The 19,602-nt window shown below is 39.1% G+C and overlaps 1 protein-coding gene across 3 annotated transcripts; it reads left to right on the top strand.

Moving 5' to 3' along the window:
* Nucleotides 1-10,908: 10,908 nt before the first annotated feature.
* CD300LG (CD300 molecule like family member g) lies at nucleotides 10,909-17,073 on the top strand. Of its 3 annotated transcripts, none has more exons than XM_051994329.1 (6): nucleotides 10,910-11,076; nucleotides 11,647-11,979; nucleotides 14,252-14,353; nucleotides 15,437-15,692; nucleotides 15,869-15,975; nucleotides 16,652-17,073. In XM_051994329.1, exons 1-6 carry the CDS (start codon nucleotides 11,037-11,039, stop codon nucleotides 16,723-16,725), a joined length of 912 nt encoding a protein of 303 aa, XP_051850289.1. In that variant the 5' UTR covers nucleotides 10,910-11,036; the 3' UTR covers nucleotides 16,726-17,073. The 3 variants fall into 3 exon arrangements, with proteins under 3 accessions (XP_051850290.1, XP_051850289.1, XP_051850291.1); XM_051994331.1 differs by having other exon boundaries at nucleotides 10,913-11,076; nucleotides 11,801-11,979; XM_051994330.1 differs by lacking the exon at nucleotides 14,252-14,353 and having other exon boundaries at nucleotides 10,909-11,076.
* The last annotated feature ends 2,529 nt before the right edge of the window (nucleotides 17,074-19,602 follow it).

Below are 19,602 nucleotides of genomic sequence, written 5' to 3'. Positions count from 1 at the left end.
TCAGGGACTCTCCTACATAAATTTAAAATACCCAGTCTACCTGATGTTGACATGTTGGCCATTGTTAGTTTCTGGTTAAAAAGAAAAGTTCCACCAAACCAAATGGCACAGGGAATTCCTAGTGATTAACTGATTGAAGAATCAGCCACTCTTTCTTGTGATCCATAACATTAAGATGAGCAGATTCTTTAGGGCCCTAACCTCTTCAGAACTCATTCTTTGACTATTCCCCTGTGGCTTCTTCCAAAGTGTAACAAAGGACTACAAGAAAAGCAAGTCCTCAAGAGCTGAGAGCCCCAAAGAGTCTGCTCAGCTTAATTTTGTAGGCCACAAAAAAGAGTGGCTGCTTCTTCAATAAGCTAATTTCTAAGAGTCCCTTGTGTCCCATTAGTTGGGGAAATTTCTAAAGCAAAATTTATGTCACCTATCCTGCCTCTGCCTCTACCTTCTCAACATCTTCCTCCTCCTCCTCCTTTTCTCTCTCCCTCCCTCTCTCCTTTCCCTCTTTCCCTTTTTTCTTCTTCTCTTCTTTTTCCTCCTCCTCCTTCCTGCTCTTGTCTTCTCCTTTTCCTTTTTCTCTTCCTCCTCCTTCTCCTCTTCCTCCTCCTCCTCTTCCTCATCCTTTTCCTCCTTCTCCTCCTCCTCCTCCTCCTCCTCTTCTTCTTCTTATCTTCTGCTTCTGCTCTCCTGCTGCTGCTGCTGCTTCATCCTTCTCTAAGTTTGTGTCTCTGTCAGTCTCGCTTTGTGTCTCTCTCTTTCTCTAATTGATCCCAGCATAGCATCTGGAAAAAAAAAAAGTCCTGGGCAACCACATTTTAACTTCTCTAATCTTAATCAGGAAATGGCAGTGTTAAGACTTATTCTTCAGGAGTTATTCTGGGGATAGAATAAGATAATACATGTAAAAAATTATGAGATAACACATGAAACACATATAATATGGGAAAATCGCCATAAAAATGAAAGAGTTTTTGGATGATGAGATGGGTGCTACATCCTATACTAATGTGTTCAACATCTTGAACTTTCCTGTTGAGGTTCTCAAGTAGTCCAGCGACAAAGGAAGACGAGGAAGAATTAAAGTATTATAGAGCTTATTATGGTGACCCTCTGGAGCAACAATTTTAAGTAGGCAGTGAAATTATTAGTTGCTGTACAATGTAAGGTCTTGACATAGTTACTCTATGTATAGGGGAGGGGGCAACAAATGAAGGTAAGTTACTTATCCAGAGTCACATTGGTTGTAAGTATCTGAGGTCAGATTTGAACTCAGGTCCTACTTCTCCAAGAATTGATGTTCTATTCATTGTGCTACATAGCTGCCTCCCTCTAACTCCATTTCATAAAGGAGATGGTAAGATGCTTCTTACCCAGAGACAGAAAAGACCCAAATGAATCTTTAGCAAACTGGTAAAACTTTTTAGAAATAGAAATAGAAAATAAATTTCTATTAAAACCTACAATTCTAAGAGTCATGGTATAGTAGAGAGCTGACCATAAAATCACAAAGACCTGAGTTCAAATCCAGAATCTGACATAGACTTTCCGAATGACAGGAGCAACACATGGTTTCTTGATGTTTTAGGCAACTGTCTGGGATTATAAATTGCAAAGAAAATACTGATCTTTGTTGATAGAAGTTCCTTTATCTAGGAGCTCTCCATAGCAATGAAATTACAAGTCCTTTAAAAAAAAAGTCCACACCATCTTCAACAATGAGATGAACCAAATCAGTTCCAATAGAGCAGGAATGAATTGAACCAGCTACACCCAGCAAAAGAACTCTGGGAGACGACTATGAACCACTACATAGAATTCCCAATCCCTCTATTGTCGTCCACCTGCATTTTTGATTTCCTTCATAGGCTAATTGTACACTATTTCAAAGTCCAATTCTTTTTGTACAGCAAAATAACTGTACAGACATGTACACATATATTGTATTTAACTTATACTTTAACATATTTAACATTATTGGTCAACCTGCCGTCTGGGGGAAGGGATGCGGGGAAGGAGGGGAAAAGTTGGAACAAAAGGATTCAATGCTGAAAAATCACCCATGCATATATTTTGTAAATTAAAAGCTATAATAAAAAATAAAAAAAAGTCCACAGTGCTTGTTGGAATGCATCTTCTAATAGGCAGTAGGTTCAAGGTTTCTCTTTCCTTTCTTTTCCTTTCTTCTCTTTTTTCATTTTCTTTCTCTTCTTTCTTATCTTTTCTTTTCTCATTACCTCTTCTCCATCTCTTTGTCTCTCTGTCTCTTACCTCATTTCCCTACCTTGCCTGGGTTGGAAGTAGAGTATTGTACTGGGCAGTGCCCTTCTGTCCCCCATTCACTGTGTCTAGCTTGGTTTCTTGCTGTGAGCAAGCTACAACTATGATCAGGAATTAATCCCAAGAACCACTGTGTCCTTCCTGGCTATGGAGAGCATACATCTAAAGGCAATGGTGCAGAGGGCATGGGCAGTTAGAGAAGAATTCAATCCTCATCCTTGATGTCCTAAGAATATTGCTTTCCATGGCTTCATCCCATTCATGGGATGGGGCAGATAGACAGCCTTAGATTCTTCCAGGACTTTTCCCTCAAGGTAGAGCAGGTTCAGGTAGATGGTAATGAAATTCCTGTGTCTTGGTCACAGGGGCCCAGTAGCACCCCATGTCTATTGAAGCCCATGAAGAAGCTTCCTGTCAACCAGGAGGTGGGGACCTCCTAATTGAAGCTAGCTATCTTCATTGAATATGTTGTAATCATGGTTGGTAGCTCAGGCACTCAGCTCTATACCTTCTGAGCTAGATGGACCCTCCTCTCTTTCTAGAAGAAGGGTTATACATTTCATGAACTTGAGTATCTAGTACTTCTTCCTCTGAAGCTACAGCCACCTAGGATATAAATTCCACTGGTCTACAAGTAATAGCATCTTTAATATATATGTACCTTTTCTGTATGTAGTTTTTCTGTGACTCCAGGCAGTTAGTACTCATTTGATAAATGTTTATTGATACTACAGGAAGCCTGGTGTTTTGCAAAATGTCTAGGGGGATCCTTTCTAATGTGAGCCAGCTCTACTAACTGCCCAGATCAGGCCCCAACAGCACTGGTCATTTTAGCACACTCTTTGAGCTGGTTTTCCCAGCTGTTTTCTACCTTCAAAATGACCTTATAAATATTTTCAATGTTCACAGGTTCTCCTGTGGAAATCACCATAGGCCTTGTTGAAAAAATTAACTCTGTGACTTCTCATAGCTTTTGAGAAAGTTGTGCTCCCAAAAACTTCTGGCCAAAATGGAATGAAAAAGAAGCAGGCTGTCCACTTTAGCAAAAACTTGGAATTCGTACCAGACTGAATAATTTTGATCAAGAAATCTAATGAGAAACTACAGTAAGGTAATTTTTCCATCCTGGAACTCCCCAAAAGCCACCCAACAGACCACAGGCACTATGAAAGGGATCCCTTGTCTCACAAGACTATTTTATAGACCTTGGATATAGTTTCAAATTTTTCTACAAAATGGTCAAATCCATTCACAATTCCATCAATGCATTAATATCTCATTCTTTTCATATCCCCTTCAACATCTGTCACTTTTCTTTCCTGTCTGATTAGCCAATCTAGTAGGTATGTGATAATATTTCAGAATTGTTTTAATTTGTATTTCTCCAATCAATAGTGAGTTAGGGCATTTTTCATATGGTTATAGAAAGCTATGATTACTTCATTCGAAGACTGACCTTATCTTTTCATCATTTATCAGTTTTTTATATAAATTTGACTTTTCTCTATATGTTTGAGAAATGAGGCCTTTATCAGAGAAACTTGCTTCAATTTTTTTCACAATTATTCTTGCAAACTGTATTTCTCCCTTATTTATTCTATACTGTCCCTCCTTTGATCCTGTCTTTTCTCAAAAGTGTCTTGCTTCTAACTCTCCCCGAATCTGCCCTCCCTTCCCTTATCCTCTTTCCTCCTCTGGATTTTTATACCCAAATGAGTGTATATGTTATTCCCTCTTTCAGTAAAGTCTGATGAGAATTCATTACTCATTCTCTCTTATCTCCCCACTCTTCCCTTCCATTGTAAAAGCTTCCTTGACTCTTTATTTATTTAATTGTTTTTCACTGGGGTAATTGGGGTTAAGTGACTTATCCAGGGTCACATAGCTAGGAAGTGTTAAGGGTCTGAGACCAGATTTGAACTCAGGTCCTCCTGACTTCAGGGCTGATGCTCTATCCACTGAACCAACTAGCTGCCTCTACCCCCTTGACTCTTTTAGTATGATAATTTACTCCATTCCACCTCTCCTTTTCCTCTTCTCCAAGTAGATTCCTCCCTCATGCCTTAATTTTATTTTATTAGCTATCATCCCTTCACATTCAACTAACATGTGTACCCTCAGTCTATATATACTTCTTCTAATTGGCTTAGTAATGAGAACGTTCTTATGAGTTACAAATATCATATTCCCATGTAGGAAGGTAAATCGTTTTAACCTTAATGATTTCTATTTCCTGTTTACCTTTTTATACTTCTCTTGAGTTTTATATTTGAAAATCAAATTTTCTTTGAAGCTCTAGTCTTTCATCAAGAATGCTTAATAATTTCTTCTTTCATTGAATTTTCATCTTCCCATGCAAAGAATTTTTTTTTTTTGCTGGGTAGGAGACTCTTGATTGTAATTCTACCTCCTTTCCCCTTCAGAATAACATATTCCAAGCCTTTCAATCCTTTAACATAGAAGCTATTAAATCTTGTGTTATTCTAACTGTGAATACTTGAAATGTTTCTTTCTGACTGTTTGCAATATTTTCTCTTGACTTCAGAACACTGAGATTGGATATAAAATTCCTGGGAGTTTTCATTTTGGGATCTCTTTCAGGAAGTGATTAGTAGTTTATTTCAGCTTCCATTTTACCCTCTGGTTCTAGAGTATTAAAGCAGTTTTCCTTGACAATTTCTTGAAAGATGATATCTAGGCTCTTCTTTTGATTATGGCTTTCAGGTAGTCCAATAATTTTTAAACTGGATATATTTTCCATGTTGATTGTTTTTTTTTCCCTAATGAGATATTTCACAGTGTCTTCTATTTTTTTTATTCTTTTGCTTTTACTTTATTGTTTCTTGATTTCTCATAAGGTTATTAATTTCTATTTGCGCAATTCTATTTGTTAAATTATTTTCTTCTGTGAGTTTTCATACTTCTTTATCCTTTTGTCTATTTTACTTTTAAAGGAGTTGTTTTTTAATTGGATATTTTTCTATTTGGCCAATTCCGCTTTTTTAAGACTTCTCTATGTACATTCAGAAAGAGAACTAGAGAATTTGAATGTAAATCAACACATGCTAAGTTCACTTTTTTCTGTTTTTTCTCTCTCATAGTTTTTCCCTTTTGTTCTGATTTTTCTCTCCCAAGATGATTAACAAAGAAATGTGTATTTTAAACGTTAATATGTAGCAGGTCCCAGTCAGTGGGGAAGACCCTTCAGCCCAAAGGGAAACTGCTAACAATGTCTGGTTCAGCTCCCCATCTTCCCTAAGGGCTTTCAGCTTTCCTGAGAAGTCAGAGGGTGGTGACAACCTGTGTTGTAATTGATACCAGGTGGTAAAGAGTGATACCAGGTGGCAATCTACATACAATAGCAAGTTGTTTATGTGGTCCCACCACAGTAAATACTTAGCTCATGTTCAGTGTTGTTTTGGTTATATAAAGGTAGAAGGATATATAAGGGTGAGAGAACTTGGAATAAATGAACTCCATATTTTAACCATCCTTAGGAGTCTCACCTCATCACTCCTCCACTAAGATGGTATATTTTAATCATCCCAGCATGGGGGGTCTAGAAAGCACAGTATGTTTTGTCACCTCAACTTGGGTTGAGCCTTGGGGGCTCTAGAAAGCTGAACACAACATTAATATATATGTATAACCAGAAAAACAATAAAACAATTAAGTTTATAAAAAGGTTTTTTTCATAGCTTTATCTATTTCCTTTAACATTGGGCCTAGTCTATTTTTAAAAGTTTTTTTCTTCAGTATTTTTATGTCTTCTTTACCAAGCTGTTGACTTGTTTTTCATGATTTTCTTGCCGCACTCTCATTTCTCTTTCCAATTTTTCCTCTACATCTCTTACTTAATTTTCAAATTTCTTTTTGAGTTCTTCCATGGATTGAGACTACTTCATATTTTTCTTGGAAGCTTTGGATGTAGGAGGTTTGACTTTATTATCCTCTTGAGTATGAGTTTTGATCTTCCTTGTCATCATAGTAACTTTCTATGTTCAGAATCTTTTTCTGTTGTTTGCTCTTTTTTTTTTTTTTCCAGCCCATTACTTCACTTCTAATTTGATGTTAAAGTAGGACTTTGCTTCCATGATGGCAAGCACACTGACCTAAGTTTCAGGGATTTTGTGCAGTTGTTTTCAGAGATACTTCTAGGGCCCTGTAAGTTTTCAGTTCTTCTAAAGTGTATGATCTAAGAAGAGATGTGTTTACTACTTTTCTGGCAAATACTCTGGTTTTTGAATGACCACAAGCACTCTTTTCTGTCCTAGAACTGTGAGGTGGATCTCTGCTTCACTGTAGCTACAAGCTGGGACTAACACTTCAAACTGGGATCTGATTCAAAATAGGCAAAGCAACAGTCTTGACTCAATGCTAGCAAAGAAAACCCTGTAACATCCTTGTGACCAGGTATTCAATCTCTTTACCATCTGTAAGCTGAGAGCTCCAGAAGCTAATTTGCTCATGCTGCTACTGATTCAATGGCTCCCAAGGCTTACTCCTGATTTGCTGGGGCTGTCCTGGTGCATTCTGTGCTCCAGTCTCATGTAGGTGAAACAAACCTTTCCTGTCAATCTTCCAAGTTTCTTTTGGTGTCTTTGAGCTGAGAGATCTGGAAACTGCCACTGTTGCCATGGATTCAATTGCTCAGGCCTGGGCTGTTCTGTCATGGCCTATGTTGAATTGCATTCCATCCCTCACCCTGGTGTAACAGACTTTTCCTGACAACTTTCCAAATTGTCCTAGGCTGGAAAATTGTTTTCATGCCATCTTTTTCTGGGTCCTAACACTCTAGAATTTGTTTAGAGTCATTATTTAAAGCTATTTGTGTAGAGGGCCAGTATGGAATAAGTCCACAAACACCAAGAGTGTGGTCCAGGGATTACTTGAGACCTAGTCTCTATTAGGGCAAACTATTCAAACTATATCTGCTCCCCATCTCTTTAACAATTGTAAAGACATACTTAGTAAATTCAGGATAATCTTGAGAGTGTTTGCAACAGGAACAAGGCATTTTAACTATATAATGAATCAAAATGCTTGAGGTAAATACATTAGTATAATCATTTCTGCTCTGTATTGATAAATATCACAACTATTTACAATTCTGTTGATGTTGATAAGCATCACAACTATTACATTTACAATTCTGTGTTGATAAGCATCTTGGTATTGACCATTAAGGTGGATACAAAAATGCCCTAGAAGCTAGTAATTTTGTAACACTAATCTAAAAAGTATATAAATGCTGATACTCAGATTAATAAATGGAAATTGCAAAGCATATCTTCTGCCTGGCTCCTAGTTCTCATTCACACTTTCAGTATTTACTGGATCTGGACCCCAAGATATTTGGAAGAGTTTTGGGGAAATCTTAAGTGAGTCCCTGCCTTTACTCCATCATCTTGGCTCTGCTTCTTGATTTCCAATTTTTAGGCACTACAGAAAGAGCTGCTAATATATATGACACTCTAAAATTTGTTTACAGTCATTATTTAAAGCTATTTGTATAGAGGACCAGTATTGAATAAGCCCATGAACAGATATATATTACAAATGGATGCTTTTTCCCTTTTCTGAATGTCTTTGAGATATAGACCTAGTAGTGTATAAAACTACAGAGTTTTGTAGTCTTTTGCACATAGTTTCAAATGGCTTTCTAGAATGGTCAGATCAGCTCACTAATCCACCAATAATGTATTAGTGTCCCAGTTTTCCCATATCCCCTTCAACATCCTTTTTTTTTTTTTGCCATATTAGCCACTTTAATGGGTATAAAGTAGTGCCTCAAAGTTGTTTCAATTTCTCTGATCAATAAATGATTTAGAGCATTTTTTCATGTGAATTGTAGATAGCATTAATTTCTTTGTTTGAAAACTACCTGTTAATATCCTTTGAACATTTATCAATTGGGGAATGATTTGTGTTTTTATAACAACACAAAATATTTTATAAATTTGACTTTTGTTTATATTAAAAATATAAAAATTTATAAATTTGACTTACTTCTCTATATATTTGAAAAGTGAGACCTTTAAGAGAAAATTTTTTTGCAACATTTTTCCTGGTTTTTTGTTTTCCTTATAATTTTGGTTGCATTGATTTTGTTTGTGCAAAAACCTTTTAATTTTATTTAATCAAAATTATCTATTTTACATTTTGAAATGCTCTATATATTTTCTTTGGTCCTAATTCTTACCTTATCCATAAATCTGACAAACTATTCCATGCTCTCTTGATTTGTTTATGATATCACTCCTTATATATAAATCATGTACCCATTTTAACCTTATCTTGGTATACAGTGAGAGATGTTGGTCTATGCCTAGTTTCTATCATCCTATTTTCCAGTTTTTCTCAAATAATGAGATTTTATTCCAAAAGCTTGGATCTTTGGATTTATCATATACTGGATTTGTATAGTCATTTATTATAATGTAATTTGTACCTAAACAATACCACTGATCCACCCGTCTATTTCTTAGTCAGTAGCAGAATAATGTAGAAAGGGAAAATAAAAGAATGAAACTTATTACTTCTCATCATTGAGATACTTGGAGGCAGAGGGGTAAAAAGAAATGGAAGGAATAAGGGAACAGGCATCAGATAAACCTCACTATTATAAGAAATGGGCAAAAGAGAGGGCAGCTAGGTGGTGCAGTGGATAGAGCACCAGTCCTAAAGTCAGGAGGACCTGAGATCAAATCTGACACTATACACTTAGCACTTCCTGACTGTGTGACCCTGAGCAAGTCACTTAACCCCAATTGCCTCAGCAAAAAAAAAAAAAAAAAAAAAAGGACAAAAGAATATGTCATCTGTGTCCTGACCAAGTTAATGAACTCAAGTTGCAGAAAGAGGAAGCAGAGTTTTAGTGGGTGACCCATATGCATATGGAAGGATAGAGAAGGAGACTAAGGACCTTCAATCAGGATCTATCTCTAGGGATTGTCACTACATTAATATACTTGGATCTCTAAGGTTGAGGGCACTGAATATTGAGAGTCCTTTATCATATCTCTGTATAGTGTTAGGGACCTCATTATACTGGAAAGTCCCTTTCTGAGCCCCATTGATCCTGATTTCTGGCATTCTCTGGACCTTCCAAGGGTCCCATGTGAGTTTAGAAAATTACTGAATTATTGAGACTTAAATTTTGTTTTAAATATTTATTTGCATTTTTCTCTTCTCTATTCCCCCACCCTTCCTCTATTTTTTGAGAAAGCAAGAAATATGATATTACACACACATATATGTAAGTGTGTGTGTGTATATATATATATTCATGAAAACATTTCTGCATTTGCTATGTCGTATAAAAAACAAGAAAAATAAAGTGATAATTAACTTAAGAGGGATGGGGAATGATGATTTTTTTTATCCTGTACTTCCATTAGAATGTAAGCTCCTTAATGATAGAATCTTTTTTTTTTCTCCTGTATTTGGAAGATACGGCTCATTGCATTGTTCGTTCAGTTATATCCTACTCTATGCAACCCCATTTTGTCCATGGGATTTTCTTGGCAAAAACAGTGGAATGGCTTGCCATTTCCTTCTCCAGTATGCCACCATTTTACAGATGAGGAACTGAGACAAGTAGAAGGTAAATGACTTGCCCAGGCTCACAAAGCTAGTAAGTGTCAAATCTAGATTTGAACTCAGATCTTACTGACGTCTAGCCCCATGGTCTACCTACTCCATGACTTAGCAGTCCCATAAGACATATAGTGAGCATTTAATAAACATTTGTTAATTTGAGGCAGCTTATGCAAAGACAGAGATTGGAAATGAAAGGTCATGTACAAGAGCAATTGGTAGGCCAGTTTGTCCAAGACTGGAGAAAAGGCAAAGAGAGAAATTTGGAGGAACAGAAAAAATTCAAGAGTTTTTCCATTTCAGTTCCTCATTCCCAAGAAGGGGAACAAGTAAATGCTTTAAGTGGAGGTGAGGAAAGAGAGGAAAAGATCAAAGAAAGAGTAAAAGGACTGGAATAGTGTCTCTGGGAAATAATAGGGGAAATTGGTTTATGGTTTTCCTGGACAAAATGCAAAAACAAAAATCCACATTTCTCATCACCCTTCTCTTCTCTTCTTCCCCTCCCCATAATTTAAAACCAGCCCAGAAACAAGACAGAGGCTACTTAGGGTCTTTTTATCAACCTTCTACTGCCACCCCGTGGTCATTTTCATATACTATTCAATCAGGGCCCTTGAACTTGAATGGAGATGGATATGAGGCTGTGCTGGAATTGAGCAGTCAAGAGTCAGGGCTAGTTGCAGACTGTGTGGTAGCTATTTAGGGCTAGCAAATGCAGGGGAAAAAAGGTTTGGTATTTTCCCAGTTGCAGGGTTGGGAGGGGGGCAACAAGGGAGTAAAGAGGGGAGCTCCTGGTTTCTGTGAGTTCTAGGACAGAGGGTAGATCTATGGACAGTCACAGAAAAGAAACCTGAAGAATCAGCGGATAGAAATCCCTCCCCCCCATATGGGCAAGCACAATCCTTTTCCACATTCCTTCTCACTCTTTGGAAAGTGAAATGGGTGTGTGCTTTACCATATGGGGCCAGGGGGGGTTTTGGAGGAAATGATGCTTCTGTGGGAAACAGATAAAAGGGAAAACTGACTGCTGTGATCTCACTCTCCCACTAACACTTTGAGAATCAGCAAGAGTCTCACCTAGCTCCAACAAACCCTTCTCTATAAGCCCAGGACAAAGAATCTCCTTGCCCATCCCTTCTGAGTCAGCCCTAGAACAGACAATGAGATTTCTGCTACTCTGGGGGTGGATCATTGTTCCAGGTAAGAATAGAATGGATTTTCCCAGAAAGCCCCTGACATGATAGGAGGGACCAGGATTTGGGGGTTTGGGCTGTAGATCTGCAAGATACCCCAGCCCATCCAGAGTTTGTGTTTGGGCATTGTATCTTCCTCCCCTATTACCAACCTTTCAGGCCAAGTCTGATCAACCTACCGGCAGCCTTCCTCTCCTCACCCAAAAGCTCCCAAACCAACAATATCCATTTTCCCTTTTCCATCTTGAGATGGCAAGGGAGGACTGGTCCTAGTGGTTTCCTGAGGAGAGATGCTCAGTCCTTACAGAAGGTTACCTGAGCTCAGGATCTTGGACAAGTTACCAGGCTCTGTTTTACAATTAATTGAGTCCATTGCTTTCTTTGTCTGACATCTTTTATTCTCCCAGTTGTGACAATGAAGCCCCTATTCCTGACTCCAGGAAACTGGGGGCCTTCAGAGAGTATTAAGAAGAAGAATCAGAGAAATGCTGAGGGAAAAGACCTCATTCCTTCTTCCCTGCAGGAGCTAAGCCTGAGTAACTGCAGGAATTGCCAACTTGACTCTACTTGATTTCAGGTTATGGAGCCATGGTGGGTCCGAAGGAAGTCAGTGGGCCAGAGGGAAGCTCTCTGTCTGTGCAGTGCTCCTATGAGGATAAGCATCGGGAAAGGAAAAAATACTGGTGCAAAGACAATGGATTAATTTTTAATCTCTGTGCCATTGTCATCAGCACAGAGGCAGGGAAAGAAGAGACAAATGGTGAAATGTCCATCAAGGATGATCCCCAAAATGGAACATTCACTGTGATCATGAGGAAAGTCACCCAGAAGGACGCAGGGAAATATCAGTGCGGGATTTCCATTTTTGGACCTGATGAGACTTTTGAGGTGACAGTGATTGTTTTTTCAGGTAATCTTTTCTCTTTCCAAACTGAGAGGACTGAGTCTAAGATGAGCTGGGGTGGGAAGGATGCTATGGGGATGATCAGAGAAAAGGAATAATGTATTCTGAGAGTGATGGATTTGGTGCAGTTTTGAACTTTCCTCACCAAGATGACCTTGAGCAAGTATGTTGTACTCTCTGTGTACTTCAATTTCCCCAACTGTAAAGGAAGGAGGTAATGATCTTTTATAAGAGTAAGAGTGCTCTTTGTATTCCACACAAGGTCCCCAGAAATAAAGCCCCCTCTACTCTCCTCAGGACACCACAGACCCACTATTCTTGCAGTTCTCAGCTTTCTACCACCACCCCAAGCATAATGAGGTTTTTTGGTTTGGAGCTGAGGATCCTAAAAAGTTTGTTTGAGTAGTCTGAGCCATTGAGAAGATTGTGGATTGACAAGAGTCATTTAGAGTTGTGGGGATGGAGTCATGAATAGCCTTGGATACTTGAAGCCAGGGCCCCTGAGGGATATGAGAGAGGGAAGAATTTGAGATAGGGGTCATAATTTTTTTGAATTTTTTAGTTTTAAGGGACTTTATGGCTTAATTTTCTCTAAAGTTCCCTCTCTAAGATCTCAAGGGGTTATTAAATGACTCATCTGAGAACATACAGTTATAACTCAAATATACTTACAGGATACTTTTTCATCACCTATAAAAGGAAGGGAATAAGCCTTTATTAAATTACTATTTATTCTGCATTGTGCTAAGCACTTCATAAATGCTTAATATTTAACACATACACATATTAAGCCTCACAACAATGCTGAGAGATGGGTGATAGGTTGATCTCTGATTTACAGTTAAGTTACTTGCCCAGGCTCTTACAGCTAATGAATATATGAAGTCAAATTGGAACTCAAATCTTCCTGAGTCTAGACCCAGAACTGTGTGGATACAGGGCCACCTAACTGCCAATTGCCTCCTCATTGATTTCACGGGGGAAGGGGGCAGGGGTCATACAGAGGCTTAGAGCTAAAACTGTAAGGGAAATTAGGTAGGGCTGGTCAGAGGTCAGAAGAAATGAGGCTTCTTTTTTGTATAGGACAAAACATACCTAGATTTCCAATAGATGTCACATGTTAGCTTGGCAGAGCTATGGTCAACTGAGAAGTCCATGCATCAGTTTTGGTTGGGATGGGGATGACATTACAACTGAATAAGAAATGAGAGGACAATGGAAGATTTTTGAACAAGAGAATGACATTATCCAATGGAAATCATAAGAAGATCACAAAGATTATACAGCTATGGGCAGGATAGATTACAGGAGGTGATACAGACTGGATCCTCAGAGACCAGCAAGTTAATGAAGCAATCATAGTGATGGATGGAAAGGCAAGTATGGAATAAGCAGCAGAATGAGCAATCTGTATGAGCCTAAGCAAGTTTCCTCATCTATAATCTATAAATGTATCTATAAATGCATAGATAGTAATGTTTATATACATCTTAAACAACTTTCTTAACCACTTCAGGCCCCAATTTTCTCATCTGTAGGGATTGACCTAGGTTAGCTTAGATGGTCTTTCTGGATATAAATCCAATGATTCTCCAACCTTTTCTAATTTTTAACATTTGAGATATGAGTTTATATTATTAACATAAGAACACAAATGAGGATGATTTCTGGCAGAATAAAGAGAAAGGAATGGATGTTTTTACATGTGTATTTTGAAAGAACAAAATCAAGGACTTGGTGGCTGATTGGGATATAGAGAAGAAGAGCAAGAAATCATAAATGATTCAAGGTTTTAAGCCTGGGTAACAAGTGAAAAGCTTCCAGGAATCAAATGGGACACTGGCAGAGATTAAGGGTGGTGTTGTAGTGGAGAAAACTAGACTTGGATGTTGAGAATCTGGATTGTAAACTTCTTGTTCCATTTAACTACCTGTGTGACCTCAGATAAATAATTTAAACTTTCTGGACTTCAAGATGCCCCTCTATAAAATAAAAGGGTTAAACCCCTTGCAGATATAAATCTATGAATCAATGACCTGGTATTTGAGGATTATCGGCTTCACCGCTAGGATTCCCTCTCTATCAAGGAAAACTGAGAGGTGTCTTTATTCCCTTCCAATGAGCACAAGAGATTGACTGCCCTTGACTGAGAGATGGAGGAGCTGGGACTTCCTCATATAGAAAGTTTCATTTGGAATCCTGAGCTCTCCATATCTGTTGTGATGGTCAATCATTATCAGTCCAAGACAGGATTCTGCTTTCTTCTTTCTCTTTATAGGGCTCGAGAGTTCTGACTCCCTAAACCCCTCCCTTCAGCCTCCCTCTACAAGGAGTGACCAACAAGGGGTAAAGGTTTGGGAAACTCGGTCTCCAGAGCTGAGTGAGTGATTGATTTGGAGGGTTAGGGTTGGGGTGGGATGGGGACTGACTTCTATGCTAGAGAAGTGTTGTATCAGTAAGGCAGTGCACTGTGCCCCTGTTCCTGTCGATAGGGGGCAGGATAAGTAGAAAGGGATGCTGCCTGTTATTAGCCCCCATCTTCCTTTTCTGTATGATCCTGATCAGTGTGTCCATTAACATAAAATCAAAGGATATTGAATGAGGAGGTGTGCAATGATGTACTGAATTGTATTAGCTCAAGACCCTATTGTTCAATTTTTCAGTGGGAGTATTTATACCTCAAAATTAGGGAAATACTACAGTTCAAGGGATGATTTATTGTTTTTTACATTTATAGACTTGGGAAAGTAGTGAGATAAATGTTAATATTGCATATTAAACTTTAAATGTATCTTCTGTGCAATTTTTTCAGAGAACTGTGGTTAAACATTTACCAACATTCCCCTAGTTATGGGTGAACAACGCAAAGGTCTGGGGTCATAGTACAGGGTTTGGAGTCAGAGGGGCTGGGTTGAGCAAGTCATATCCCTTTTTAGATATCAATTTCCTCTTCTATGATATAATGGAGGTTGAACCAGCTGATCTCTAAGGTCTTTTCTATCTCTAAATCTATGACTGTAGGAACCTATGATTTGTTCCTGGTACAGGAGATGGAGCTCAGTTGCACAGTTCCCAATCAGTGGAGTGATTGGGTATAAGAGGACAATGGGACTCTAGAGGCAGAAATTCTATGTACATATGCAGTGTGTGTTGATGCAGCATATTTGGAAGATAAGAATGAGAAGTAACTTATTATCCTGGATCATAAACAGGAGTGATATGGATAGAAGAACTCAAGTACTTCTGTCCAGATGTGGTCAGATGTTCTTGAAATGTGGACCATTCAGAATGGGTTGGATTTTGGGCTTCTTTGAGCCCATCTGGGCCAACTCCTGTTTGAAATAGTACAGAGAAGATGATAAGGGAAAGGATGAGATTAAAATATCTTTTTTTTTCCATTTGTAGCATCTTCTAATGCTTATTGGCCCAAAGACAGGATTCTGCTTTCTCTTTTCTCTTATAGGAATTGGGAGTTATGTGTCCCCCAAACCCTCCCTTCAGCCTCTCTTTACAAGAAGGGTCCAGCAGGGAGCAAAAGTTCGCCCAGGAGTGATCACTCCCACCCAGGAAAAGATAAAGCCATCAACATTCACAAATGTGGGGACCAGGGCTGCAGTCCTTCGAAGGGGCCAAGAGACTCTTCAGACAAGAACCCAAGAAGATGTGGTCCAGACGGTCACTTCCCACTATAGCCCCAGGGATATGAATCCAAGATCCAGGTGAGCTCCAGAGCTGAGATTTCCTCCCTGAGGGTTGCAGACCTATCTTGTCTCTCACTCTGATAGTGAAGGTCAGAAAAGGATTCTCCCTCTCCCATCTCCCATCTCTCTCACTCTCCTATGCCCCTTTCTCTCTCCCTTCTCCCTTTTCTATATCCCTCTCTTTCTGTTCCCAGGATTTCCATCCCATTGATCCGTATTCTGGCTCCATGCATCATCCTCCTGTTGCTACTGGTGGTTGCTATCGCAACCCTCCTGATCCTGTTAGCAAGAAGAAAAAAAGGTGAGTGCAATGGATTCTTGACCTGGACCTCCAACATGCCCTGCAGCTCTGATTTCTATGGTTCTCATCTGGCATGGGATTAGGAAAATTATCACCCTGGTGAAATATTTGTTGGGAGCAGAGAGAGAGGAAAGTAATGGAGGCAAGACTCCTTTGAAGGGACCATCTAGACATCTTCAGCATCAAGCTATGTGATTCCTCTGATCTCTTCTTAGCTCCAATTAAGCCAAAAGAACACATTAAATCTCTACTTTGTACAAAGTTCTCTGCTAAACAGATGCCTGAGCAAGGTTGGAGTAGCTTCAAGTTTGGGATTGCTGCTGTAGGTCCTATCTTGGCAGGCAGATGTGGGCAGTTATCTCAGATATCCCGGCATATAGCTTGAGCTACAGGAGGTCTGAGTCTAAGGTTGATAGAATAGGATTGGAAAAAGAGGAATAGACACTGCCCCAAGCAGACTGTGCTGGGATAACCCATTCCTGGGGGTCTGGACTGAATTGAGCATTAGGTTCCCTTGGTACCAGGAGAAGCACAAAACCCCCCAAATTTGACCATTTGGAGGTAGACTTAATAATCTTATTTTTCCAAGTTTTTAAAAAAAAACTTTACCTGAGATTTCTTGCCACTCCTCTCAGAGCAGTCTTTATTAGCCTTCTACTTCTGGAATCTCTTTCAGCTCAACTTGTAGTGGAATCAGGAAAGAATGGACAGTTTCACTACTCAAATTCAGTAAAGGAATCACAAGATTGATACCCAATCCAACAGCATTCTCACGCTGAAAGGTTCCCACTCTTGGAGTCCTAAAAGCAGATGCCTGGATTCCATCCACTGATTCCTCTCTCCAGGACTTGGACACCTTCTGCGGTTTTGGGCTTCATGAGTGGGTCAGGAAAAGAGCTGGCTTTGGAATGAGTCCCACCTCCACCTCTTACTTGCTGTGTAAAGATGGACAAATCAATTAACCACTCTGAGCTTCATTCAGTTTCTTCATCTGTAAAATAGCACAATAATACCTAGATAATACCTAGAGTACCTACCTCACAGGGTTGTTGTGAGGCTCCATTGAGACTGTATATAAAACGCTTTGTAAATCTTAAATGTTGGCTATGATTATTGGCCCTTGATTTCTTGACAAAAAAATTGGGTTGCTGGTTAGTGCCTTCTTCCTACCCACAGGAAACATCAAGAAGAGGAGTTCAACAGGGAGGAGTGGTGACTGGGAATATTGGCCAATTCCTTGATCAGTCAATCAATCTGATTTATGAAGTGTCTACTATGTGGTAGGTATTGTGTTAGACTATGGGGATACATAGAGAGTGAATTGATTCCTACTCTTAAAGGACTTATATTCTTATATGGAACACATTCCCAAAGGAGAAAAGAAACCAGAGAAAGAAACAGAAATATCAAAAGCAAAGAGCTCTGGTCCAGAGAAATAGGAAGAGCCCTAAAGAGTACATGAGGATATGCAAGATCATGCTCCCTACAGGGCTTGATCCCTCCCACATGTCTTCCTCCATCCAGTGCTCCCCTTGCTTATGGATAAGCCCTAGAGACTTGGGCAGAGCCAAGGAATCCTGGCAGAGATCAAAGAACAGGGGTAATTCAAACATCCCCATTGCTAGAAGCAGATGCTTTAGTAGAACTCTCACCTTCCCTTGCTGGAAAGTCACTCCAATTTCAGGTAAAAAGTAAAAGGTTATTCAAGATAACAAAATATCCCTAAATTCAGAGTCATTCCTTCGGTCAATTAGTAAACATACATTAAGTGCTTAATAAATACTAGTCACTGTGCTAAGTCCTAGGGATACAGAAAGAGGCAAAAAGCCCATGCTCTTGAGGAAGTCACAATATTCGGGGGATCAGCTGACAAGATTATTGAATACCTATTTCATGGCAGGTACCAGGAGATGTAGAATTATAAATCTATCTTTGCTCCTCTACTCACTAAATGACTGGGCAAGCTACTTCCCCTATCCCAGCCTCAGATTCTGCTATTGTATAAATTTAGAGAGCAGGACTAGATGTTCTTTAAGGTGACGTCCAGTCCTGAATCCAAGAACTTCAGTTTTCAGAAGAAAACGTTCTCACTTTTCCCTACATTCCTATCCCCCTTCCTTTGGTTGTTTACAATCCTGTCTCACACCTCATTTCCAGAGAAGGTGGAGACTAAAAGGACTTTGCTTTCTTTCCTGGCGCCTGAGAAAGACAAAAGATATAGATCCCTGATAACCCTTGGGATGCAGCTTTAGGTGGGGGTAGGAGACACTCTTGGCATTTTGGGCAGCAAGAGGAAACAGCTGTTGTTTTTCATAGGAAAGACCACAAGGTCAAAAGTGGCTTCAAAAAATGAGGGATTTAGGGCAACTTCCTTTCTATTCAGTTCTTGATCAGTCAATCTCCTGGCTCTATGCCTTTGAAAAGCTGTTATCCCATATTTGGAATGCCCTCCTTCCTTACCTTTCTTTGCCTCTTAGAAACTCTAATTTCTTTCAAAGGGACTTCTACATTAGGCATTTCTGAACCCCCTCCCCCAAGTTGAAAGGGGGTTCTGAACCCCCTCCTTCAAGGGAGGGAAGGCAAGGAAAAGGAAGCCAGTAGAATTGGAATTTGGTCTGGTACATCGTCGATTAGTTACACAGGAATGTCACTCTTTAACCTTATTTCCTGGGGACAGAGAGCACATTTGAGATGTTGATCAATGACTTAGAAGTAACAAATAGAAAAAGTATCTAGTGAGAGTTTCAGAATACCTAGAAGAGATACCTGCAGCCCCATTCCCAAAATTCCCATTCTTTCTACCAGACTCCAGAAAATGTGACTGTTGGAATATGTTTCACAGACTGCTATTAAGAGACCCAGCACTTTCTATATTCCCTTTAAGAACCTCAGTTTCTTCTATGAAAAGAAAAGAATAAATCGTCTCTAAAGTCACATGTAGCTCTGGCCTTCTATAAGATTGTGAATCTCTAAGGAAGAACAGTCAAAGTGATAATTAATAATGTCCTTGCAACTTCTCTGTCCAATAAGAATCAGTCTCAGGATTGAGCAGCACCCCCATGGTGCCATTAAAAGGCCTGAAGGAAGAAGAAGAGAAAAGACAAGGAAAACAGTAAATACTTCATTTTTCGGGACAATTTTCTTCACAAAGTGCTTTTATATACAGTTACACAAGGGTAACATTTCTAGAAAATGTCATGAAAGTCAAAAAAAGGGAATTAAATCTATGGGAAATAGGAGATTAGGTTCTCTCAGACACCAAAAATTGCAGTTTTTTTGGCCAGAGATTGCTGAAAATACACTAATTTTTAACAAAAATATTAATTCAGATTACATGCACTTTTTCTACCACATTAATCATAAAATAAGCCATAAAATATAGCACACAAAATAAAATTGGTAGCATGAATTTCAGAGCAGCAAGATGGCACAATGGATGGAGTGCTAGGCTTTAAGTCAGGAAGATTCCTTATCCTCAGTTCACACATGTTGTGTGACTCTGGGCAAGTTATTTCACTCAGTTTCCTCCTCTGTATTATGAGCTAGAGAAGGAAATGGCAAACCACTCCAGTATCTTTGCCAAGAAGACCCCAAATGGGGTCACAAAGGGTCAGCTAAAACAATGTA

This window comes from Antechinus flavipes, chromosome 4 (genome assembly GCF_016432865.1).
Source record: "Antechinus flavipes isolate AdamAnt ecotype Samford, QLD, Australia chromosome 4, AdamAnt_v2, whole genome shotgun sequence".
In the NCBI taxonomy this organism is placed as follows: Eukaryota; Metazoa; Chordata; class Mammalia; order Dasyuromorphia; family Dasyuridae; genus Antechinus; species Antechinus flavipes.
The sequence above is the reverse complement of the archived record's forward strand: the minus strand, read 5'-3'. Positions and strand labels throughout refer to the sequence as shown.

Excerpts from the sequence above, each read along its gene's own strand:
- CD300LG (XM_051994329.1), top strand. The coding sequence starts at position 11,037 with ATGAGATTTCTGCTACTCTGGGGGTGGATCATTGTTCCAG. Across the intron at positions 11,980-14,251 it reads GACAGTGATTGTTTTTTCAG|GGCTCGAGAGTTCTGACTCC; the intron begins GTAATCTTTTCT and ends TTCTCTTTATAG. Across the intron at positions 15,693-15,868 it reads GATATGAATCCAAGATCCAG|GATTTCCATCCCATTGATCC; the intron begins GTGAGCTCCAGA and ends TTCTGTTCCCAG.